The sequence below is a fragment of the Elgaria multicarinata genome, chromosome 8, assembly GCF_023053635.1.
Source record: "Elgaria multicarinata webbii isolate HBS135686 ecotype San Diego chromosome 8, rElgMul1.1.pri, whole genome shotgun sequence".
NCBI classification, from domain to species: domain Eukaryota; kingdom Metazoa; phylum Chordata; class Lepidosauria; order Squamata; family Anguidae; genus Elgaria; species Elgaria multicarinata.
The window spans coordinates 71,695,685-71,721,736 of record NC_086178.1 but is presented as its reverse complement, the minus strand read 5'-3'; the positions used below and the strand labels follow the sequence as shown (position 1 = coordinate 71,721,736).

Below are 26,052 nucleotides of genomic sequence, written 5' to 3'. Positions count from 1 at the left end.
ACCCCAACTCAAATTTTTGGGTTTTCTGAGAATCTGTTCCAGCTCTCCAATATCTCGATGACCCTGTTCAGATTACAAGATAAACCATGGTGGTTAAACATTTTGAGCTAAACATTATGGCTTAGCGTGTCATGTGAACCATTCCTAACCATGGTGGCTACATAGCCACGGTTTAAACACTTGCTGCGAAAAGGTTAGTGACCTAACCATGGCTTGGTGTGTCATCTGAACAGGCCCTATAACCTGCTCTGCAGTAACATTAGCTATACTAATGACATCTAGTAATAACCTCTGTAGGAGCCCAAATAAATGCCATTAAACAATTGGGGTGGGTGGGGATGGTGAATATTGATCAGCCATTCAGCCTTGCTGGAGAAGCAGACGACTTTCCCTTCAGCAACGCACTATGTGTTTCATCTCTTTTGATGTTCATGGATGTTACCTACAATGCAGGTGAACTCACCTCAGTTGGGTGTAGTGATAGGACAGCATGAATCTGTCTGAACTCTGAGAATCTGGGTTACACTGTGCTACACCTGGACATATTGGACAGTATCCAATATTAATCCTAAATGCAGTAGACCCATTGAAATGAATGAGATTTAATTTAGTCAAAGCTTTCTTGTCCCATTCATTTCAATAGGTCTACAGTAGTTTCCAGCTGCTGACATGGTCCAAAGTGCTTTCTCGCCATCATTTCCAGTGAGAGCAACACAGGTGTACATTCTTCTTCCCACGTTTCAGTATTAATTCCTCATCAGAGAGCTTTGTGGTAGCAACTGTGCCAATCGATTAACATATTTTTAAGAGTTGTCTGGTGAGAATTATGAAAAAGTTGCCTAGTGTCGGTTTCTGCTGTACTGTTAAAATTTCTCAACAGAGTGACTACTCCAGGAACAAACTGGGACATGCACAAATTCCCTGTATTGTCAATGATTCCGGGCATATGCAAGTTACAGCATAGAGACAGCATCATGAATTCCTTCAATCAGCACTGACCTGGGACTACAATCATGCCCTAATAGCAATAGTAGGAAAATATCTTCACTAGCTGTAGGTCTGAATGTGTCATGTATAATAAAACAATGGGTTGAATCCAATGTTGAGAGCCAGTGTGGTGTAGTGGTTAGAGTGTTGGACTGGGACTCAGGAGACCCAAGTTCAGGTCTCTACTGGCCATGAAGCTCACAGGGTGACTTTGGGCCAGTCACTGACTCTCAGCCTAGCCTACCTCACAGGATTGTTGTGAAAATAAAATGGAGCAGAGGAGGATCATTTACACTGCTTTGGGCTCCTTGGAGGAAAGGCGGGATATGAAAGTAACAAATCAATATTTCATTTACTTAGAGTAGGCCCATTGAAAAGAATGGGACATGACTAACTTAAGTTTCATTCAATTCAATTGGGTAAGTCTATAGTCTGTCTATAGTACTCTAAGAAGGACTATAATTGCATACGATAATTTATATAGAGAGAGGCGAATAAGTATAATCTAAATGGAAACTATCTCACCATCATGGGGAAACTGGCCAGGTGACCTGTCTGCGGGCTCAGTCTATTCTCCAGGGGCTAATAGTTAATGGGCAACTTAAAACAACAACAAACCTGCTCTGTTTTTTTTTTTTTTTTACTTTAAAATGGACTTGGACTGGACAGCTCTTCAAAGAGAGGCTGCTACAAATAGAGGACTGCTCACTGATAACTTGTCAAATACAGGACTGTCCTCTCTATGAAGTAGGACACCTCTCCCCCACTTCTCAAAGGCATTTGTTTGGCCTCTGTGGGAAAAAGGATGATGGAGTGGATAGGCACTTAGTCTGATCCACCAGGAGTCTTTTTATGTTCTAATGTAACCATGTTGACTTGGGGGTTGTCTTCACGGTGCTGGGTTGGTGTTGCCTCCCTTTCAAACCCCGTGCTTCCCTTCTCCTGGGGCAGCATCGGGTAATCCCGATGCCAAGGAGGGAGCATGGGGTTTCTGGGAGGCAATCCAGGTACTGGAGCCACCCCCACCCTCTTCTTGGTGTAAAGTAACCAATCATTGGTCACCTTCCACCAAGCACTGCCCTTGGGTTGACCCCGGATTGGCCTCGGAGCAATGTCGAAAGAAGCACAGTATTGTCTTCGCTCTGTTTGAAAAAGTCAGGGTAAATCCCCAACTTCTTTCAAATCGCAGCATCACGGGGAAGCGCCACAGTGTCTGCAAAGCTGCGCAAGCATTGTCTAACCAACGCAGCACAGATCCACAGCCACCACGGGGCTTTCCCCACATATAGCCTGTCCCTTGAACTTCTTGAAGGAATGGTGGGTAATAATCATAAATAGCATAATAGGTGTGAGAAGCACACAAGGTATACACCAATCATATTCTTTCTTGCATAATGGCAATGGATTATATCCAATGCAATCTAATGAAAGTCCCACTTATTTCAATAGGTCTATTCTAAATAGCATTAACCATGGATACAACTCTGTATCTACAAAATAATTCAAGTAATCAGCATTATAATGTATAATGCAAACCTGTATATATGCAAATAGAAACCTGTATATATAATTTAATTTTAATAAACTTCAGCGCCTGGCTGTAATTAGCACCTAATTACTAACAGCAATAAAGAACCCTTTAATTATCATTCTGCCCCTGCATGTTGTTGGAGTAAAAGCCTGTGTAGACTATAGTAAATTGACAGAGTTTTTCTATTACTTAAAGTGAGAAAGGTGTTGCATATCTGTCTTGCAAACAGCCCCCACATGATAACAGGAAAAGCCCATAAGCAGGACATGTTTATAACTGTAATATAATATAAAATAAACTGATCATACATTGTCCATGATGCTTGAAAGTTAACAAAGTGTGTTTTGAACATTGTGGAAGCTTAAAAAGAGCAATGAAAAACATCACTATGATAATCACCTCCACCATTTGCAAGATCTCTTTCATCTCAAGTTAACATCCCTCCACATGAGTCACACATGTATGACTCAAGCCTGTAATGCTAGATAAAGAAACATTTCTCACTACCTGCTAGCTACGAAGGATCGAAAACAAATTGTGCTGCAGAGGATAAAATGAAAGTAGCAGTTAAGTAAGTGTGTGTTTGTGTGTGAGAATCAGGAATCAAAACACACAAGTCTCTTTATGTAACATTTTGCAAAGACTGGCTATCAAATAACTTCTAAGCTTTCTGCTGTCAGGAAAATTTATACAAGTGTGTTTTAGGATTTACTTACCTCAAATTTTAAAACAAACATGTATGAAAACTCTTCTTCCCTTGATCTTACAACGTCCTTCACCGTCTTTTAATCCTTCTCTGTGTATGGATCCCCTTGCCTCAGGATCACATGAAAGCGTTCTATTAATGTGAATTGGCTAAGGTTTGAGAACACTATGCTGGTTAGCAGCGAAGTGTAAGGAATCTGACCCCAGGAGCTCTAAGCTACAACACGTCACTTCTCTACAGGAATTCTCAGTTACTGCATAGGGAAACAGCATAAAAGGAAATGCAATACATATAAACATGCCCTCCCAGGTGCTGCGGACTGGGTGCAGAATGCCTTATTGCTCAGTTTATTACTAAATGGAATATTTATCTATTAGGCCACTACAGCCCTATGAAAAGCAAAGGCAGATAGCTGTGTGAGTCATGAGAAAAATCCCAAAATCTGTATTAGTATAACACCTTTATTTAGGGTGACCATATGGAAAGGAGGACAGGGCTGCCGTATCTTTAACAATTGTACAGAAAGGGGAATTTCTGCAGGTGTCATTTGTATGCACGCAGCACCTGGTGAAATTCCCTCTTCATCACAACCATTAAAGCTGCAGGAGCCCTACCTTCTTTTGTATCTGATCAAGAGGACAGGGCTTTAACGGTTGTGATGAAGAGGGAATTTCACCAGGTGCTGCATGCATACAAATGACACCTGCTGAAATTGCCCTTTCAATACAACTGTTAAAGAATTGGGGGGGGGGGCTGTCCTCCTTTTCATATGGTCACCCTACCTTTATTAAACCAACCAAAAGGTCACAAAAAGTGTGCAAGCTTTCATGATCTCCATATATCTTCAACAGGCAAAATGTTACAAAAAACAGAGGAAGAGGCCAGAGGAAACTTGTCACCCACACCTGACCTGATGTTGAAGTCCTGGTGTCTGCATGGTCACAATTTTATGGGATTTTTACTCTGTTGCATTTTAGTTTTAGTCCTAAACAGACATACTTAGATGTATAATATGTCTCTGCCTGCACACTACATACAATTATATAGTAAACAGCCAATTATATAATGAGCAGTAAAAGTTTCCAAGCCTAGAATTCAGCTGAGTAAACTATATAGCGTACATAATCCCTCTCTAACCCTTCAAACACTCTCCTTTGGAGGATCAGCAATTCACGAACGATTAACAGTCCCTCTATTTAAATACTCCTTGCCTTTTTCCAGAAAAAGGCACCAAAATTAAAGAAATAAACAGTAGCAAGAGGCTGTATAGAAATCACATTATTTAATTTTCCTGCTAGGTACAGCAGGAAAACTACGTACAGACTAGCTTTTCAGAGAGAAATTATTGTAGAGCAGCCATCCTCAACCTGATGCCCTCCAGATGTGTTGCACTACAACTCCCAGAACCCCCCAGCCAACACATCTGGAGGGCACCAGGCTGGAGAAGGCTGCTGTAGATCTGTCATTGCCTGTTGTATACATGCTCAGTATTTTTTTATTTTGTGTGTGTGCCCTACCATGTTCTCTGGTCTGTTTCTCTTTCAGCTTTTTGTAATGGGTGGGGTGGGTAAACAATGGGAGCAACATCTCTCTTAATGCCTCCTGTGTTACTAACACCCCTCCAGCACTGGTAGCTTGGGGACGGCAGGCATCGGGCATGTCATTTGTTTGTTTTTATGCTGGGATTTTGGTTTGCCTGTTAACGTGGTAGATACCATTCTCTTGTAAGCTGCCAGGAGGACTGCAGAAATTGGTGGGAGAAACTGGTGAAATAAATGAAGTCAAAATATGTGGTCATTGTAAAAGATGGGAGGGGAGGGGAAACATGTCTATTTAGAAATGATTAATTTTTTCCTAGTGTTTAGAAAAAATGTGATTAATATAGCCTCAATGGAACATCAGCATAAGAAGCAAAGTTGTAAATGGTATAACAGCATTACAGTTTCAAGGTCAGGTTTCTTGTGGTGCATTTTTTCTACTGACTCTTTGGCTGGGAGAAGTGGTAGTGCCTGGAGTTTGATGCCCCCCCTTGCAGCCTTCAATCAATGCTGAGCCTGGCTTTTTTGTTTGTCCTAAGGTATATAAGGGTGGAGCTGCTTGAAGCAGTGCCTTGATGAGGTGCCGAGTGAGCAGTTGGAAGAGTGATAGAGGCCTTTTCCTTTGCAACTTATAACTTTGCAGCACATCTGAGGAGTCCCAGCTGCTACTGGAAGGATCAAATCACTGTTTAACATGGTCAGAAAAAGGACACCATGTTTATTGCAGAAGAAAAGCCCTCAAATGTGTCTTGTGCTCTGATTAAAATCAAGAAGGGACTTTTTTCCACCCATCAGTGGACACTGATGGAAGAAATTGACCAGGATGGAGTCTGGGTAGGGGATTTGAAAGGTCCTGGCAAAGTCAACGACATCTTGAGAATGAGAACATTCAGGAATAAGTGAGTCAACATGTAGACCTTCCTTTCTTTGATCCTTGGGTAAAGAGTAGCGATTTATCTTTATTTGGGCTTCTCTCACCAGATCCAGTCAAGGGCATTGTAGTGATTTGACTAGGGACACAATCCTATGCAAGTTCAGACAGAAATAACTCCCAGCATTCCCCAGGTATTCTAAGACTTTTTCCTATGTAAACATGCATAGGATTGTGCCCTAAACCTCTTTACTATGAACCGGGTGTCAGTAGAAAGACTTTAAAGAGTGGTTCTGAATGTAATATAGCTCCTATGAGGCTTTAGGAGTACAATGTTTCTTGACTATAGCCTTGGCTGAAAAAAAGTTAGTAAGATAAACCGATTAGAACATTTAATCACAGTCCTTGAATACTGGACCAGTAGTATCAGCAAGGATTTTTAAAATCACATTGTAATCATATTATAATATAGCATACATTGATTGTTACTGTAAGGAGCCATGGGGTGGGAGGATGTATAATCCCCCAGGAATTACTGGCTCCTCAGCAACAGTAACCAATAGGGGTGTGCACGGACCCCCTGCTCCGCCCCGATCCGAAAATTTTGGATCGGCCCGCTCCGCACCACTCCGCCCATACTCTGCTCCTCTTCGCTGCGGAGCTCCGGCTCCGAATCGGAGCTCCGCAGTGGAGGGGAGTGGCGCCAGGAGAGGAGGGCGGGGGGGTTTACTGGGCCCTGCAGCCGTCGCCGCCCGTGCAGCGACGGTGGCAGAGCCCGGTAAGGGACCAAGGGGGAGGGGGGGCCTTACCTGCCTCCGTCCGCGGTCCGTCGGCTTCTTCAAATGAGCCCGCGGTTCAACCAGGAAGTCTGGGCCGCAAGTGCGGCCTAGACTTCCTGGTTGAACCGTGGGCTCAATTGAAGAAGCCGACGGACCGCGGATGGAGGCAGGTAAGGGAGAGGAGGGGGGGTTACTGGGCACGGGCGGCGACGGCGGCAGGGCCCAGTAACCCCCCCCCCCCGCCCTCCTCTCCTGGCCTTACCTGGCGCCACTCCCCTCCACTGCGGAGCTCCGATTCGGAGCGGCAGGGCCCGGTAAACCCCACTTACCTTTCCGGCGGAGCTCCGGATCAAGGCGAAGGATCCGCCTTCACCTCGATCCTCTTCGCCACGCTCCGCCGGCCCCCCAATCCTCTTCGCCTCCGCCTTAAGGGCAGCCGAAGCCCCCTGCTCCGCTTCTAATTCGCCGGTCCAATTAGAAGCGGAGCACGTCCCTAGTAACCAATGATATTTAAGGCTGATTAAACAGAAGGAAAGTGAATTGGGGAAGGAGCTCTTTAAATGGTAAGGCCAGGATAAAAGCCTGAATGTTGGAAGTTCAGAGCAGAGAGATGAAAGATGGAGCAAAGAGGCATAAAAGGAACTTAAGAACCGAAGGTACAAAAGGGTATAGTAGGAAGAGGAAAAGAGCAGCTGGCTCATTAGAAGGCCAAAGAGCTGAAGCAGAGGAGTGGCTGCTAGGAAAGAAGACCTTCCAGTGCAGTTAGGAACACACAAGAACAAGTGAACAAGAAAAGGCTTGCTCTCTTCAACAGCAGGCCCCATAACAGATCATCCTCATCCTGACTCTACAGCTACTCATGCAAGGCTAGCATCATTAGGCTCCTCTTTGATCCTGTAGCTTCTTCCACTTGGGCATTCTTCTTACATTTGGGCATTTGCTCTGATCCTGTAGCTTCTTCCATTTGTCCCTCTATGGGCATTCATCCTAGTCCTGCATCCTGGGAGCCTTCATCCTGCTTCTGTCAATGCTTTCCTGTATTTCACTATAGGCAGCTATGTACCTCATTCCATGAACAGTTATTCTGATCTTGTGGATACATGCCAACTTTATTAGATTGTAAGCCTATGCGGCAGGGTCTTGCTATTTACTGTGTAATCTGTACAGCACCATGTATATTGATGGTGCTATATAAATAATAATAATAATAATAATAATAATAATAATAATAATAATATCATCCTGTGAACAACCATCCTGCTCCTGCAGCTACTTACCTCACGGTGTGACCTTTCATGCTATTCCTGCAGTCACTTACCAATATTGCTCCAGGGACTTTTTGCCTTATTCTGCAGTTACTAACTATAATCATCAAAAAGTGAGTTTAATCCTGCAGTTACTGACTTGTATAATCCTGTGCTGTAACAAGGGTTAATAAAGTCCATAGTTACTGTATTTATGTGGAAGGGGAATAGGAGAAAGGGACAGGTTTCTGTTGATGGGAGTGGGGGCACCTTATGACAGCTGCATAGATTTTCCAAGTTATGTATCTATAAAAATTACTGTTTGTATGCTCTAGTGTCTGGAAGAGTTTGAATAGGAGAGGGTTAATGGAGCCAGAAGTATTGGAAGAGATTGCATTAATGGCCCTTTTTCAAATGGCTATGTACTTCTCTTGTTGGAGAAACTACAGGTGATGTTTCCATGGGGATTTATTATCAAATATTCCTTAAACTCCAATGATTCCCTTGATCTTGTGCATAAGTCTTGATTCTCTTGGTCCTGTGTGTCACATTCTTCCACTGCCCTATCTCTTGCCCTTAGTTTTCTAATTCTTCCCCCTTCTGATGCTCTTCCAATAGAGACTCCTATCTCTTTCAAAAGGATTTCCACCACCACCCACCATCCCCAATGAACCAAAGTCTGTAGAGTTGTGTCTTCACATTCTCTTCCTGGAGGACAACTAACTTGCCATTATTTATTTGAAGTTACTTTATGCCACTACTCAGCTCAAAGGGCTCCCAGAGCAGCTTATATTTATTTCATTTCTATACTGCCCAATAGCCGAAGCTATCTGGGCGATTCACAAAAAAATAAAGCCACAATCAGTTAAACGGACTTACAAGCTAAAAAGGCATGACACTCAAGGAAAAAGGAATAGGCAGGGAAGAGGGAGGAAAAATATATTTCAGCAGGGCTCTCTCTGTGTCAACATCCTCTGTACAGTTTGCAGCTGCAACTCATGCTACTCTCAGGCAGGAAGACAAACTTGGCACACACACCCTGCAAGTCACTACAACAGATCCTTCTGTATCCATAGTGCTAGGATTTGCAGATAACTGTCGCTTATCTGGACTCTTCCCAACCTTCCCTGTTATTCTGGCTACTCCACCCCCTCCTTTTTTTATATATAAACACCAATTGGAGAAACACACACATGACCCCAGCCCACAACAGCTGCTAAGTCAGGTGACTCAGCAGTTGAAGCAAATCCCAGGGATGCAGGCAAAACAGAGTGAGATAAAGGTCTTGAATAACAGTAGCAGACTGTCAGGTGCACTTGCTTAAGCAACCAAAGCAAGAACCCATATCTTTTAGGAGTTGCGAAATGTCTTATATGAGCTTAGTGAACAATGAATGAGGGATTGGCAGCGGTTTTTAAACATGGGAATACAATTTTATGTTTTTAAATATGAAATTACTATTTTTTAGATATTCTACTCATCTGAAACGTTTAAGGCTGGAATCCAAAAGGAATTAGGGGACACGTCCCAGTAAACATATCTAGGATTGGGCTACATATGTTTAAAATAAACATATTTCTGTTCATTGGAAGAAGGGAGGTGCACTAAGTATATTGCAGTGAGTCATCCTTGTCTGTTTTTAATTTGGCTTTCTTGTTAAATTCATATTGTGGTCAAAGGTTTATATCTTAGCCTAGAAACAGAAAACAGAATTAACCACTGTTGTTAACTGGTATCTCACAAAAAACTTAAGCCCGTTCTGGTTTGTTTCTTTTATGTAAATTATCTTGACTAGAGCAGTTAAATTAAACCAGCCAAACCACACTACCACCCTCTGCTGGATGAATAACGTTAGGCCTCTTCTTCGTCCTGTTCCAAGCAAGAAATCAGAGTATGTGGACAAGAGATGTCTCTTATCAGACGCATTTGTTAAATCTTAAGTACTTGGTAGTTCTCATGTAAATAATAATATAATAATAAAAATGGGGTTCAGGGAGCAGCATTAATTGCCTGCAAATTTCTTCTGCTCTGAGTCCCGATCTTCAACTCAGACTGAGCTACATTGGGAGAGAGGTAGGCTCTCGTTCTTGTAGATCGTCCACTGACATTTCTATGGCATATATTACTGAATATTTGCATCTTCGAGTACTACCCGTATTTATTCGATTGTAAGACGCACACTAATTTCAGTACCACCAACAGAAAAAAACAACAACCCTAAGACACACCCGCGATTCTAAGACGCACCCCATTTTTAGAGATGTTTACATGGGGAAAAAAGTGCGTCTTCGAATCGAAGAAATAGGGTATTAGCGGATGTCTTCACTGAAGAACAAGCACAGAGACTCTATGTTGCGCACACAATAGTTTCAATGCATGCATCGGTGCTAACTGCCTGTTATTTGTAGTTAAGGGCTTTGCATCTCGCGGCCCTGATAATTTCGAGAGTCAAAGACCGACGTGAGAAGGAAGGGCCCCGCGAACACTAAAAGACGCCTGGGCGAAGGCGGCGGAGCAGAAGAACCACTGACGCTAATTACCTAGAACGGCGCTCGCGACCCTTCGCGGTCTGGTTTGGACCTGCCGAGCTGCCGTATCTAATCCCAGAAACACCCGAGAACCGATTTCTTTGTCTCTCTTATAACATAGAGCTAAAAGCAAGTGGAGAGGCGCATACTCATCTACCTTAGCATTTTCTACTTCTAGATCACACAGCTAGAAAATTGAGTTGCTGCTCTCTCTCCCCACTCCCCCAATCTCGGTGGACTATGCCACTCCACTCCTAACCGGCGCTTTCTGTTCTAAAATTGAGTTGGCTTTCCAGCTGTGACGTCCAAGGCAAATTACATGAAGCTTCCGCCATAGAGTTGCTGGAAGATAGAGCGACGCCGCTCAGCTCTCATAGGAAAGGACGGCTAAGGGCGGCTTTCCTTTTTAACCGGAAGTTTTCCTTGTCGTACATGGCGTGTCCACAATCCCCGCCCCTTTCGCCCGTGGTTCAGATGCGCGGGAAGGCAGAGACTGAGAGACGGACGGGAACTGGCCGCGCAGCGGGAGCCGCCGTGAGGGGAGGCCATGGCGGATGGAGGCAGCGGCGACGATGACGACGCATCTTGGCGCTCGCGGCGGCGACCGTTCGCCTCGCCTGCCGCTTGGAGCCGCGGCCATGGTCGGCGCCGGTCAGCTCAGGAGGGCCAGGCTCGGGATGGCGGCGAGGAAAGAAACGAGGAGAGGACAGGAGGAGCAGGAGATCCCGATCCGGGGCCTTCGGGCGGGAGAGGCTCAGAGAACGAGGCCGACGAGACGACGCGGAGGCTGCTCCGCCAGCAGTACCGGGAGCTGATCTCCAGCGTCCAGCGTAGGTGCCCCCACGCCCTTCCCCAGGATATTGGAGGGGTAGGCAGGGCCAGCGGGCGCAGCTCTCGGAGGAGCCGAGTTCTTCTCTCTCCCGTTCCCCCTCTGTCTGTCTCTTGATCCCGGTCCTCTCCCGGAGACCGGGGTCAGTGGGATACGGCCAGGTGTCATCGTGCTCTCTCTCCCCCACCCCCCGCCCTTGCTCTCCCGCAGAGAAAGGGTAGAAGTGACAGGCGGCCAGATCACATTTTATTGATTATAGCCAATGGACATTAAAATGTAATGCATTAAACACATGAGAACAGGAACCCTTAAGAAATTCTGTTGATAACTGAACACTTTTGTGGGTCAAGAAAATAGCACTTGCTGGCCACCTTGTAAGTAACAAATTTGTCTACATCAATCAGCTCCTTTTAAAGTCATCTGATTGACCTTCTAAGTCTCCCTTGTAGATGAGAACTGAAAGTGTTTTCATTTGCCTACACAGATGTAGAAGTAAAGTTAATGGTCTTGTGTCTAATAGGGTATTAAAGAGGAAGGGAAAACAGTGGGTTAGTCAACCATCAAGCATCCCTTGACTTTTCTGCTCATTTTGTATTGCAGATGTTAAAATTGGGTGCCTTATTTTAAAATCAATGCCATTGACAATGAATGCATTTTAGTGCCCTGTCCTGCATCTCTAATGTGGACTTGTCACTTTCTCACTGTGTAAAGGGTGCTCAGATCTGCTGTTCTGTTGTTACTTAGTCATTATGAGTGTGGCAAAGAAACCAAAAATCTTGATCTAGAGTTTGTCCATCTTATTTTGGTTTGCATTTGGTCTGTAGTGTCCATTGCTGTTCTCATCATAGCAACTTAAAGGACTTCACACGGTATGCTAAGCCATAATGTTTAGCTCAAATTGCCTAATCACCATGGCTTAGCATGTTGTCTAAACAGGATCACATTTGGAACTTGTAGAGGTTTAAACCATATGTAGTTCAGATGTATGGGGTGTAATTTTCCTTAGTTGCATATTGCTCTTTTTATTTTATTTTTTGCCTAAAAGGTATGCATTACATATGTTTCTTTTTCTAGAGAATCGTGAGATGATGCTGAGCACCAGAAATGATAAATTGACGGAAGCTCTGGAAGATGCTAATAAATTGTTTACTGGAGGTAATATTTATCACTATGTTTGCCTTTACTCCCTCTCTACCTTGCTTTTACGTATGAAGTATTGAAGCTGGTATAATGAGAGAAGCTATAAGTCACCTTTTACTTTCCTATGCTCTTTGATACTGATTGTAGCCTGGATTTTTCAGAAAGCGTGAAGAGAAGAGATGTGAACACCCAGAAAAAGCAGGATGGGGGAAAATGATTTTTTCTCTCTGGCTTTCACATCTCTAGTCAAGAGGCATTTGAAACGCTGTCTCTTTTTTTGAAATACAATTATAATTCTCTTTTCCTCTGGTTCTCTGCCTATTGATAGTGTCACTGATATACAACTTAACTGCTATAATTTTGCTAGCAGTAAGAATGTCTCTGGGGGCTACTTTCACGGACTTTGACATCTGTTGAGTAAGTGCTCCTGAACTGTTGACAAGCCCCAGTAATGTGGTGTCAGTTGCCTAGAATTCTCTTTGATTTACAAATGTCAATGTCAATTTGTGCCTTTCTTTATTCAATGCCCAAAGCATTTTACATAAACATTGACAAAATATAATAGTAATATGCCGAAATCAACAGTGAAAACAATTCATAGTATCTTGCAAATATTAAGGTATTAAGTCAGAGCAATCCACTAAATAATTAATCAAAATGTAACTCTAGAAAATCAATTGGTGCATAACAGCAGCAGCCTTTGTAGCTGGAGTCAGTCAAGGCTCTCCCAGGCCAGGATGAAATGTGCCAGACAAAGGAAGGAACCAGGTTTTGCAGGTCTCACAGACTGTTTATCTCTCACACAGAGATAACAGCTGAAGAATGCAATTAGTTTTCAGCTCTTGCCGAATCTTTCCAGTTGCAGCATAGATTGTAATGTGTCGTGGTGGTGATAGCTGTAAAGTGGTCTTCTCTATTACTGCTGTTGCATTTGCAAATGGTTGTCCTGCTCTGCTGTTTTGGATGGTAATATCTGTTATGATGAATTTGCCATGCACGTCAAAGACAAAACTACCTGGGTTGGTTTGATTGGTGTGGAACTGCCAGTTTAAGGTAATAACCTCAAAGTAGGATACCTGGATAAAGAAAGCTATTAGTGGGGTAATGGTCCCATTACTGACTGAGGATAAATTGCAAATTTGAGGCTGCAGTTTTGAGTGTGCAATTTTTTCCGGCTTGGAATAAGTCAAATCCTAATCTGGATATGATTTTCCTGACTGACTAGAATGCTGTTGTGGGTTGATTGATAACTTCCACCAAGAGATGATTGAGGCTGTTGTACCCTGTTGATCTTAACTCTGATAAGATATTGGGACTGTAACTGTGGAAGCTGGTTGGCATTCTTGATACTGCTCTTCAGTGATTCCATTCATTTCTATTTGGGAAGTCCGAAAGGGGAGTGATAAGATGTGTTCAACTTTCTTCAACTTTCCCAGTTGTATTTTAAAAAATCCATCTTGTCACTGCTTTTGTTCAAATATGAGGCCGCTGAGCAAGATGATTAGAAGGCATGAAGCTGGGTAGTGTTAATACGATGGTTTAAAGAGTTAATCTTCCAGGATCAAGAAAATCCTATGTTCAGGTGAGTCAGTCTGAGGCCTGCTCCTAGTATCTTCTGAACAGGTCCTAAGGTATATAATAGATTCCAATAATATTAAGTCAAGTTCTGTTGTACTGTCCAGCTGCCACAACGTTATAGGCACCATTATTCAAAAGCACATCAGTGAAATAATAAAATAACCAGGCTGAACCAACCATAATAAATCAATTTGTCACCCTTGTAGTTTACATATTATAATTACAGTTTTTCCCTAGACTTGTACAGCAGATCATGTAACCTTAAAAGCAACATATCTGGCACTCATTCAATTCAATTATTTTGATGAGATGGCCAGAGCTGCATCTAATTAAAGAAGGCATCTAACAGCTTCTTTTTAGAAATACTAGATGACGTTTAACATAATAAGTTTTCAACTGCCCTTCTGTCGCATAGGCAAATCCATTCAGAATATGTGACATTAGGATGTTTGTATTAACTTTAAACTTAGAGCCAGATATGGGTTGGATCTCCCATAAGGAATAGCAATTTCCTCATGTAATATATCTCATAGAATGCTTAAATGAGTTTTACTTTAAGCCATAAAACCTCGGGCTCTTAGAAGCAGCAGACATTCTTCAAGAATTGGGTTCTAATGAAAATCAAATCATTTTTGTTTTTAATTTGCCTCTGACAGTAGAAAAATATCTTTCTTCTTTTCATAACAGTGTCTCGGGCAAGGGAGGCTGCTTTGGATGCTCAATTCCTAGTTTTGGCTTCAAATCTAGGAAAGGAAAAAGCAAGCCAGTTGCAGTCAGATATGACAGTTTTTGATCCATCTGCATTTGCTGAAGATTTAGTAAGTTTGCAATGATTAGTTGTGTAGTAATATAAAGTTATTCTATTTTTAAGAGTTATTACATAGGAGTTCTTTCACTTTCTTTTGGGTAACAGACAGCTTATTAGCAAAATTCTTTTTAGTATTACATTATATGAGCAAGCTTTAAACTATGGTGTGGTAAGGGGGGGAGGTATGGCCAGGTAAGGGGGGGAGGAAGGCTTATTTGGCCCCCATTTTGTCCCCACTTACATCTGCCGTGGAGGCAAGTAAGTGGGGAAGGGCCTCCAAAATGGGGGCCAAATATTGATCCGTACCTCCGGATCTCGCTCTGGTTCTGGAGCAGATTGAGGGACGACTGGATCGATCTGAAGTGGTTCGGGCCTAATCCAGAAGGTCTGGATCAGGATCCGAAGTGGTTCGGGGGGTGCGCAGCCCTATTCTTAACTACGGTTAGCACAAACCATAGTTTTACGTTATGTCTGAACCTAGCCTCTGTGCCGAAAACAATTGAAAAATCAACTTTCCGCTAATAGTCTAAATTAAGCATCTAGAAAAATTGAATTCTGGACCCTGCTTAAATTCTCCGAGTTATGTAGACTTTGCTTGTTAATTTTGTTTCTGTTTTGCTAGTCATGGAGAGGAAGATTAAGAAGTAATACAGAGTCCCCTAAATCAGAGTGGTAGTTAAATAAGATCAGTTACTCAAGTATTTCGCTTCACATCTATACAGCTACAGAAGCTAGAACCTTTCTGTTTACTTTAAATGTAAGCTGTGATACTTGGGGAATCAAACTCTGTGCCCACTCCCACATTTCCCAGTCTTCTCACACTTGCATGGGATTGTAGAACTCTTGCGGTATTGTCAGTTAGGCTACCCTGTGTGTTACCATATCAAAGCTTTGAAGTGATCTCAGTGGCTTTAGACAACAACAAGTTAAAACGTGTCTGTTGTATTTCAGAATTACCTTGGTACATCAGACAGGATTCAGGCACGGTTGTAAACTTTTCTTGTCACAGGTTTAATATGCTAACATGCACTTCTGCTCCAACAGCAGTTGTTGCCTGATGCCCCTTGTGCCCAGAGTCAGATAAATTTATTTGTACTATACTGTCAGGGTTTGGAGAATGGACACAATCTTCTTTGTCTTCAGTATACAGCTGCCTTTAGGATTTTTCTGGCCACTTGGAGCTACAGACAGAGGCACAACTTTACACAATCCTCAGATGGAATTAAGAAGCTGATGATAACTTTTACTTGTAGGAGAAAAGAAAGGGGTCTGCCTCTCTTGCCTGGAGCATCTAATTTGATATTTCTTCATAATCTTTTTTTTCTAGAAAGTGCGTAATACGAGTTTCCACTTAGAGCAAAAATTCACAATATGTTTCCTCCACAGTTAACATTTATGGGCTTAAACCGCCTGGAAAGGGACGGAAGTGATAGTGAAGAGGAGCAGGTTGTTGGTGGATTTTTACCAAGTAATGCTTGGCATAAACTTGGTGATGAAGCTAAAAAATACTTTAGAAGAGCACCAGTTTTCCACTTCATGTAAGTTTATTTAAGGTTTCCTTCAAATTTGTCTTGTGTGACATGTTCACAAGTGCTATTCTGTAAAGGATTTGATATTTGGGATGTCAGTAGCATAATATGCCTTGAAGATGGGTCTAAAAAAATATGTGATTCTTAGGCGCTAATGTTACATATTTAAGGCATCCTTGCAAGCAATTATTTGGAAAGTGCTTATACACTATTGGCTGGGTTTTCCACACTCCTGTCCCGGGCACTACATGTATTATGTTAAACCCTTTTTGTACCGAGTGCAAATCTGGCTGGAACTCCTTATCTCAAGTTCAGATGACCAGTAGAATGGTGCCCCATATGCCCTTTGAGTGCTGCCTGAATACTCAACCAAGTGAACACAGCATTTGGGTCCTCATTGAACTGGAGACTTTTCACTGTCTTGCCCTTCCTATCATGTTTCATCAGTCACATGCTGAGTCCAGAGGTGAAGTTAACAGACTGTGTTGGGGCAAGGTGGCTGCTTTCCACCCAAGCTAAACTAGGACAAAGAATTGCCTTCGTCTCTAATTTCTTTCACAGTGGGAAAAAGAAATTCTGTCCAGACTGGAGTTATGGAAGAGAGCCCTATATTCGTACTTTTGTTTACATACCACTTTCAACTTCTGTTCATACACAGGTGTGCTGTGAATACCTTGCATGAGGTTCTTCTGGTGTCACTCCTAGCCAATAGCATTCTAAAGCTTGCAGGAAGAGTGAAAAAAGTGTGCAGAGCAACCAAATTGGGCTCATTTTTACACACCTGGATGTACTTTCAATTCCACAGGCAATCAAGCAAATGATGAATTTGTAAGCCTAATTGCAAAGTATTCATCTCTCAGGATCTAGCACCACATTTTTTTGGAAGCTTATGTGACCCAGATGCATATTTTTTTTAGCCCTACTTACAAGTAGAAGCTGCATTATGTGGTCTTCAAACTAATTGGAATGTTACATAAATATTATGTTTTAATTGGTGTAGGTTGGGAACTTTTACTGCTGATCCTCCTGTGGAGAGGCCGCGAATTGAGAGGCAACGAAAGAAGGCAGGGTCAGATGAAGGAAGAGCAATGCCAGCACAGGTCTGTATGTGTGTGGTACAGGAAGCTTAAGGCTGCATTTTTGAGGTTAGAAATATTTGAGAGTGAAATTCACAGTATAGTAACACAGTAGAATGCAAGCATAATCTCGTATCCATGAAAGGTTGACTAATGCATGCAGAACTTCAGGTCTGCCTTACTGGAGCAGGTTGTAATTATTTTTTTCCTACAGCGATGGAGGAAACATCATGTATTGATGTGATAAGAGTTTGTAGTGTCATGCTTAGTATAATATGCTTAAAATCCTGTTAGGACAACACTGAAAAAATCCTCTTCAGATGGGTGTGTCCCATATTTGAGAGCTGTGATAGCTTCCCTGCATATTAGTAGAAAGATTTCAGATGATATGTCTGTACTTGTGTCTACTCGCTTCTTACTAGAAACTGAATAAGTGCACCTGAAAAAAAAAATCTTTCACACATGGAAGATTTAAATGTTATTTTTTTTAATTTTTTATTAAAATTCTAAACTTTAATTTTATAGTAGAACTCTTGCATTTGAGAACACAATACAGCTTATTTTAATGATCGTTAGAAAGCCTTTCTTTCATTTACATAACTATCATATCCTGTATCATGGGTGAGGGGAGAATGCTAGTAACTATATCATGTAGTCGATGAATGATAGCTTAATTTGTTGGGGGTTTTTTAGCTGAAGAAAATGGAGGAATCTCATCAAGAAGCTACAGAAAAAGAAGTAGAGAGAATCTTGGGATACTTACAAACTTATCATGCGCAAGATCGTAAGTATACATGTGACATATTGTGGGTCCAATTAGATCTTAGGCCTGTTCCAGGTAAATTGGTTGAAAGCATTGTTAAAGACAAAATAAGTAAGAACATAGAAGAACAAGCCCTCATGAAAAAGAATCAACGTGGCTTCCACAAAGTTAAGTTCTGTCTCACTAACCTGTTATTTATTTATTTTATTTATTACATTTATATACCGCCCCATAGCTGAAGCTCTCTGGGCGGTTTACAAAAGTTAAAAGCAGTGAACATTAAAAAGTATACAAAATTTAAAACCATCAAAAGCATAAAAACAACAGTATCCATTTAAAAACAACAGTTCTGGGGTCTGTTAAAAACAAACTAACTTAGCATATGTTGTTAAATGCTGTTAAATGCCTGGGAGAAGAGAAAAGTCTTGACCTGGCGCCGAAAAGATAACAATGTTGGTGCCAGGCAAGCTTCTTCGGGGAGATCATTCCATAATTGGGAGGGCCACCACTGAAAAGGCCCTCTCCCTTGTTGCCATCCTCTGAGCTTCCCTCAGAGTAGGCACTTGGAAGGGGACCTTAAATGTTGAGCGCAGTGTATGGGTAGGTTCATGTCGGGAGAGGCATTCCGTCAGGTATTGTCCCAAGTCATTTAAGGCTTTATAGGGTAAAACCAGCACCTTGAATTGGGCTCGGAAACTTAAGTGGGCCAGAGTCTGTATTATATGTCCAAACCTTCTGGTTCCAGGTCTCAGTCTGGTCACTGCATTTTGCACAAGCTGCAGTTTTCGAACCGTCTTCAAAGGCTGCCCCACGTAGAGGACATTGCAGTAATCTAATCTGGGGGTTACGAGAGCATGGACAACTGAAGCTAGGTTATCCCTGTCCAGATAGGGGCGTAGCTGGGCCACCAAACAGAGTTGGTAGAAGGCACTCTATGCCACCGAGGCCACCTGAGCCTCAATTGACAAAGATGGTCCTAGGAGAACCCCCAAGCTACGAACCTCCTTCAGAGGGAGTGAAACCCCATCCAGAACAGATTGAACACCCACCATCCGGTCAGAAGAACCACCCACTAGTAGCATCTCAGTCTTGTCTGGATTGAGTTTCAGTTTATTAGCCCTCACCCAGTCCATTGTCGCAGCCAGGCACCAGTTCAGCACATCCACAGCCTCACCTGATGAAGATGAGAAGGAGAAGTAGAGCTGTGTATCATCAGTGTACTGATGACAACACACTCCGAATGACCACACCCAACAGTTTCATGTACATGTTAAACAGCATGGGGGACAAGACTGACCCCTGCAGAACCCCATACTGGAGAATCCATGGGGCTGAACAATGTTCCCCAAGCACCATCTTCTGGAGCCCTCTCGCCAAGTAGGAGCGGAACCACTGGAATGCGGTACCTCCCACTCCCAACTCAGCCAGTCATTCCAGAAGGATACCATGGTTGATGGTATCGAAAGTCACTGAGAGATCAAGGAGAATCAACAGAATCACACACACCCTGTCTTTCTCCTGACATAGGTCATCATACAGGGTAACCATGGCTGTTTCCGTACCAAAGCCAGACCTGAAACCCGACTGAAATGAATCCAGATAATCAGTCTCATTCAAGAGTGTCTGGAGCTGGCCCGCTCAAGGACCTTGCCCAGGAATGGAACATTTGCCACCAGCCTGTAGTTACTAAGATTTTCTGGGTCCAAGGAAGAGTGAATGGTCTCACTACTACCTCTTTCAGACAGCCTGGGATCACTCCCTCTCGCAGAGAGGCATTAATCACTTCCCTGGCCCAGCCGGCTGTTCCATCCCTGCTGGCTTTTATTAGCCAAGAGGGGCAAGGATCCAGTACAGCAATGGTCGCATGAACCTGTCCAAGCACCTTGTCAACATCCTTGAGCTGTACCAACTGAAATTCATCCAAGAAAACTGGACAAGACTATGCTCAGAACACCTCACTAGATTCACTTTAGAGTTCTTTGAGAGTGTCAATAGACATTTAGACAGGGGTTATCCCGGAGACATTGTTTACTTGGACTTCCAAAAGGCTTTTGACAAAGTCCCTCACCAAAGGCTCCTGAGCAAACTTAGCAGTCATAGAATAAGGGGAGAGATCCTCTTATGGACGAACAGAGTTGGAATAAATGGTAAATTCTCCAAATGGAGGGAAATAACTAGTGGGGTACCAGGATCTGTATTGGAACCAATGCTTTTCAACTTGTTCATAGATGATCTGGAATTAGGATTACAAGTTTGCCAATAACAGCAAATTCTCTAAAATGGTTAAAACGAAAAGAAATTGTGAGGAGCTCCAAAAGGATCTCTTCAAACTGGGAGAATTGGCATGCAAATGGCAAATGCAGTTCAGTCTAAGCAAGTGTAAAGTGATGCATGTTGGGGCAAAAAAACCCAGCTTCAAGTATAACCTGATGGGATCTGAGCTAGCAGTGACTGACCAAGAAAGAGATCTTGGGGTTGTGGAGGACAACTTGATGAAAATGTCAATCCAGTCTGTAAAGAAAACAAACTCCATGTTAGGCATAATTAGAAAAGGAATTGAGAAAATAACTGCCACTATCATACTGCCTTTCTACAAATCTATGGTGCAAACACACTTAGAATACTGTGTACCGTTTTGGTTACCACACCTAAAAAAAGATTGTAGAGCTGGAAAAAGTGAGAAAAGGGCAGCACCTCCCCTATGAGGAAAAGTTACAACAACTGGAATTGTTTAGCTTAGAGAAAAAGGAGGGTAAGTGGGGACATAGTGGAAGTGTACAAAATAAGGCATGGTGTGGAGACATTTTTCTGCCTCTCATAATACTAGAACCTGGGTTATCCCATGATCCTTATTGGTGGGACATTCAGGACAGGTAAAAGGAAGTACTTCACACAGGGCATAGTTAAACTATGGAATTCACTACCATAAGACGTTGTGATTGCCATTAATTTGAATGGCTAAGGATAAGACTATCATTGGCTACTAATCCTGATGGCTAAATGCTACCTCCAGTATCAGAGGCAGTATGGCTATGTACAACAGTTGCTGGGGAACATGACCAAGAAGATGGTATTGTACTCATGTCCTATTCATGGGGTTTCCACAGGCACCTGGTTGGCCACTGTGAACAGAGACTGGCCTAGTTAGAACCTTGGACTGATCCAGCATGGCTCTTTTTATGTTCTACAGAAAATTAAAACAAATAAAGCAATGGTTTATCAATGAGACTGTGATAAAACAATGAAAATCAATGTTTACAATAAAAACTAGCTAGCACTATCTATACAGTGGCACCCAATAAACTAGCTCAAATATAGGCCGAGGTCAAAAGGTAAATCTTTAGGGCCTACTTGAATACTTGTAATGATGGGCTTAGTAGATCCCAATTGGAATAGAGTTCCATAAGAGTTCCATAAGAGGTGTGTGTGTGGTGGGGAGGGATGCTACTGAGAAAGTCCTATTCCTTGTGGTCGCCATTCTAAATATTCTTACAGGCCTGCACACAGGCAGGACTTCCAACACTGATGTCAGAGTGGGAGTGGATTGGTATGAGTCTATCAAGTAACCTGGAATTGGAATGTTTAGAGTTTTTAAACTGAGCCTGGAAATGCACTGCCAAACAGTTGAAATAATATAAGCGTCTTGATTGTCTAGCAGCTACTGGTACTCAAGCAGCTGCATTTTATACAAGTTGAAGATTCTGAATCATCTTTAAAGGCAGCCCTATATAGAGCCCTCTCCAGAAGTATCACATACACCTGGCTGCATTTAGAAACCTAAATGAAAGGGGTGTGGCAGTACTGAAAGTTTTTTAGGGGTGGATAGGAACTGGAGACTTGGGAGAGGAGTGGAGTTTGAGGGGAATAGGCATGTTCTGGGAAGAAGCTCTTAGACCACAAGGGGACCCCCCCCCCTGGAACTAGCGATTCACAGTTCATGCACTAGAGCATGGATAACTCAAGCAAGGTCTGTTCTTTCCATATAGGGTCATTGTTGATGTAGGATGCATTTTGCATCCTACATCAAACTTGTAGGATGCATTTCTAGCCATTGCTGCAACCTGAGTTTCCCTGGTTAGCATCGAGTCCAGGAGAACTTCCAAACTGCATACATTGGAGTTACAGTCCCCCTAAAGGACCATCTAAAATTGGTTGCAAGCCTCTATCCGAAGTAGTCAGTCTGTCTTGCCTGAACTAAGAAGTGGTTAAGGACAGCTTGCTCCTTCACTCTTTGTAAACTGATAACTTTTCCAGATGCTACTTTGGCTAGAAAAACCTGTTCATCAAGTAGGTTGCTTTGGCTCCATCCACTTGATGTCCTCTAGTATAATACATTTCTTTGTGAAGCATGGGTCAGATTGTTTGTATTGGCAACTGTTGGCATTTACCTTCTAAAAAGACAGTACAAAGGAAATAAGGGATTACAGAAATTTCTCCTGAATTTGGGAGGAATCATGTTGGTGCATGATGGCAGAGAAAGGAAAACAAAAGAGGAAAGCAGTACAGAAATCGAAACAGCAGCACAAAATGTTCTAACCGTGTTCTTATTTCTATAGCTGATAATCCAATACCCTTTCTTGAGTTTGTAACTGATCCAAATTCTTTCGCACGAACTGTGGAAAACATGTTTCATGTATCATTCCTAATAAAGGTAAGGAGAAACATTTTGAAGTCTTATAATGTTAGTCAGTTAAAAAGCAAAATATATTTTTGTACCTTCTGGTTAGTGCCATCATTTTTCATTTTGCCTGAAGCAGATCTATAAAGAAGCACAGGACTTGCATTTTAAACTGGAGGGCTGCTAGAAAGTCAGTTCTCACTTTAGCTACATGTAATTAACTAATAGTTTGCATGACCATAAGCTGTTAAGTTGGTTTTGAGCCTGATACCTGTGTTCTGTGACTGATAACCTCAAATATGGAACACTTTTGAGCTGCAGCACACTAAAAATTGAAACAGGCCAAGTGATTCCACGTACCCTCTCCTCGTGTGCAAAATTCTATATAGACATCTACATTTTGTATTAGATGTGACTATTACCAACTCTCATTATAAAGAAAGTAGGTATGCTTCCTAAGGCGTAAATCCAATATACCATTAACAGAAATTGCTGTATTAGTGGAGCTCCGCTGTTTTTTCCTTATTGTACAAGCGCTAGTGACAGACTTTGTAAACCTAAAATCTGCTAGTGGTTCTACAAATGGAACTTTAGTTGGATTCTCTGCTTGTGCATACTTTGGAACTTGGTTTCTGTTAGAACAACGTCATCTACACTAGTGGAATGACATTGTTAGCGCAAATTATAATTTTGTAATATCACATTTCATTTGGGTGTCAAAGTTAATTTAATAATTTAACCAGTTTAAATTTAAACTGGACTGGTGACTATTGCATGTAATTCCAAATGTAATTTGCCCATGTGGTGCTTTCATTCCTGATCCTGAAAACCTGTTTACGTGTTTAAGCTTGAACCATATATCTGAATTGGCATTCTTCCAATTGTCAAATGGGTTTTGAAATCAAGACTTCAAATCATAGGGAACACGGCCTTATTCTTAAAAGCCTTTTAAATATGGATTATCCTGGCTTGTTTTTACTAAGCATAGAATAGAGAATCCCCAACTCTCAAGCTTGAACATAATGAGAAATGTCATTGGCTTAACATTGCATGTCCTTCTCAAATGTGAAAGAGGAAAGGGGAGCAGCTTGTTCTCATTATGGAAATGATGATTTCTGAATATGTCTGAACCTACCACATTTCAGATTCATATGTATCACTTACATTTGAGCCATATTTGGTAAATTGAGTTGTGTTTCTTGTAGGATGGACATGCAAGAATAACAATAGATCAGGACAGGCTTCCTATAATAGGTAAATGTTTATAGAATTGTTGTAAACACTTTATTGCTCTAAATTTGACTAAGCTTGCATACAAGTACATTGTATTGCTTTAGTATATTAACTTTTTTTATTTAAAAATATAAACTTTTTTTAAAAAAAAAATGTGATTTTTTTTGATAGAGCCCTTAAATCCAAACGAAGGAGAAAATGACCAGGATTCTCAAGTCCGGAAACAAGCAGTTATATCAATGAGCTATCAAGAATGGCAGGTATAATGAAACTGTTTTTCCAATGAGGCCTGTAATCTATATTAAGGAGCCATGTTTCTAAGACTTAATTGGTACAGGTGAGATACTAGGTAAAGCCAGTTTCCTACCTGTGTTGCTTGGAGGAAAATGTGAGACCCATTTTTTTCATTACTCCTTAAATCCTGCATACATTTTAAGCATATACAACATTGCTTAAGGGCACAATCCTGTGGGATAAGCCCTGGGTTCTTGTAAGTCTTCAAAGTTGGGGGCTTACTGACTATCCTAGGCAGAGCGACAGGTGCCATTGCACCTGCCGCTCTAAATTTAAGCTAGGTGGGTGTTTCCGCCTATCTACCAGAGGCTTCAGGGAGGGGTATGGAAGGAGGCGGGGGAGGAGAGCACTATGGGATTATCCATATGGCTGCCACCAGTCTCCTCACTTCCCTGTTCCCAGGAATGCCTCCTTTTCCCCATTGCCACACTTTGTTTTGTGAAGGTGGAGAAGTAGCCAGCGCGGTTCTCTCCATGCCGGCTATGAGATGCGGGGAGCAGTTTTGGAAGCCTGCCTATGAGCTTTGAGCCAAGAAACTGAACAGTCCTATGTCACCCCAGACACTGTCTAGGGGACATAGGATTGCTTCCTAAGTGTAGGATCCAGTTTTGTGCTTAATGCCATGATTCCACTTGGCCTGAAATAACACCACTGAAATAGTAAAATGGTAATATTTGCAGTGAACAGTATTTCATACTGTATAGCTAAAGATTTCTGTATGTTCCACTCTTTGCATTGCATAGTCTTACATTGAATTGTATAACGTTTCACAAGTGAATTAGTGATGAGATAAAGCGTTTTTGCTAACTGGTGATGAATGTTGGGCAACAATTCTGCTTTTAAGAATGTAGTATGTTTAGGTGCTGCTGGATAAAAAGGCAGAATGCTTATTAGTGCATATTTTTATATAGATGATGGATTAAACAAATATATTAGATGCCAATTCTTCTCTTCTCCCAGAGGACAGTGGAGGCTTTTGAAATTTCAGAACCCCTGATTCCACCTGCCCCACAGACACATGGAATGGCGCCAATCTGAATGTAAGGTACCTAATCACAGAATTATGTTATTTGTAATGATACTTTGTGTTGCTTACTTTCAAACATAATAAAGCTTGCTTTGTGGTGAGTTGTTTTCTAGAGCAAGACTTAATCTTTTCAAATTTTTTTAATGCAGGTACCCAAAATTTCCATAACGGTATTGAGTGTTGACCAGTTTCCTGACCAGGAGAAATGGGAGGATGGAAATTAGCTAAGCCTTCCTGTTTAAGTATTGCATATGTGCTTGAATAAGGGAAGTGTTTTTAGAAGTTGATGATGTTGTATTATACAACATACAGTAGGGTTTATATGCTGTAACAGCAAATTAATTTGAAATTAAAGGTTGTGTCCTTTTGCATTTCTGTTCTCTGTTTTGCATTCATTCAAAGGTTTAGAATTGCCCCATTTAAGCTCTTTTGCATTTTAATCTACAGTGTTCAGTACAAGTTAATTGTAAATGAGCACAATAGGAAGATCTATCTTTGTTACTCAGAGGTCACTGCTGGCTTAGCAACATGAGATTTTGAATTTCATCTGTGTATGAGTATGGGGGGAGAGGAGAAGGACAGGAATGCAAGGCTAAGAGCAACCCTTGATACATCCATCTTTTTGCATCATGAAACCTACACAGCTAGCTGAATAAGTGCCTCAGTGTCTCCCATCATACCGCTTCAGCGTTGCTTCTGCATCTCAAGATAGACATTTATATGCAGTTGTGTTGCACTCTTCGAAAGCTGTTCCTGGTGAACGGAAGAAGTCTGAAGTAGCATACCTGTGATAAAAACTCTGCGAGAACTAAGTCATTCTTCTGGAGACTTTTGAATGTTTGTGTTCATCGAAAGTTTGAGGGAAGCTTCCTTATACATTCAGGACTGAGGCTCTATTGGAATCCATGAAATTGTGCAGGTAACTATAATGCCTAGTACAGTGTCTTGCAATGGGCAGTTTATTTTTTAAAAG

At 41.9% G+C, this 26,052-nt stretch overlaps 1 protein-coding gene across 1 annotated transcript; it reads left to right on the top strand.

Moving 5' to 3' along the window:
- Window positions 1-10,731: 10,731 nt before the first annotated feature.
- Window positions 10,732-25,214, top strand: NSMCE4A (NSE4 homolog A, SMC5-SMC6 complex component). The gene is made up of 10 exons (XM_063133259.1): window positions 10,732-11,014; window positions 12,088-12,168; window positions 14,419-14,549; window positions 15,926-16,077; window positions 17,069-17,168; window positions 17,838-17,928; window positions 22,464-22,558; window positions 23,731-23,779; window positions 23,930-24,018; window positions 25,013-25,214. Exons 1-10 carry the CDS (start codon window positions 10,732-10,734, stop codon window positions 25,088-25,090), a joined length of 1,149 nt encoding a protein of 382 aa, XP_062989329.1. The 3' UTR covers window positions 25,091-25,214.
- Window positions 25,215-26,052: the final 838 nt, after the last annotated feature.

Coding starts and splice junctions, on each gene's coding strand:
- NSMCE4A (XM_063133259.1), top strand. CDS start 10,732: ATGGCGGATGGAGGCAGCGGCGACGATGACGACGCATCTTGGCGCTCG. Junction 11,015..12,087: donor GCTGATCTCCAGCGTCCAGC/GTAGGTGCCCCC, acceptor TTCTTTTTCTAG/AGAATCGTGAGATGATGCTG. Junction 14,550..15,925: donor CTGCATTTGCTGAAGATTTA/GTAAGTTTGCAA, acceptor TTTCCTCCACAG/TTAACATTTATGGGCTTAAA.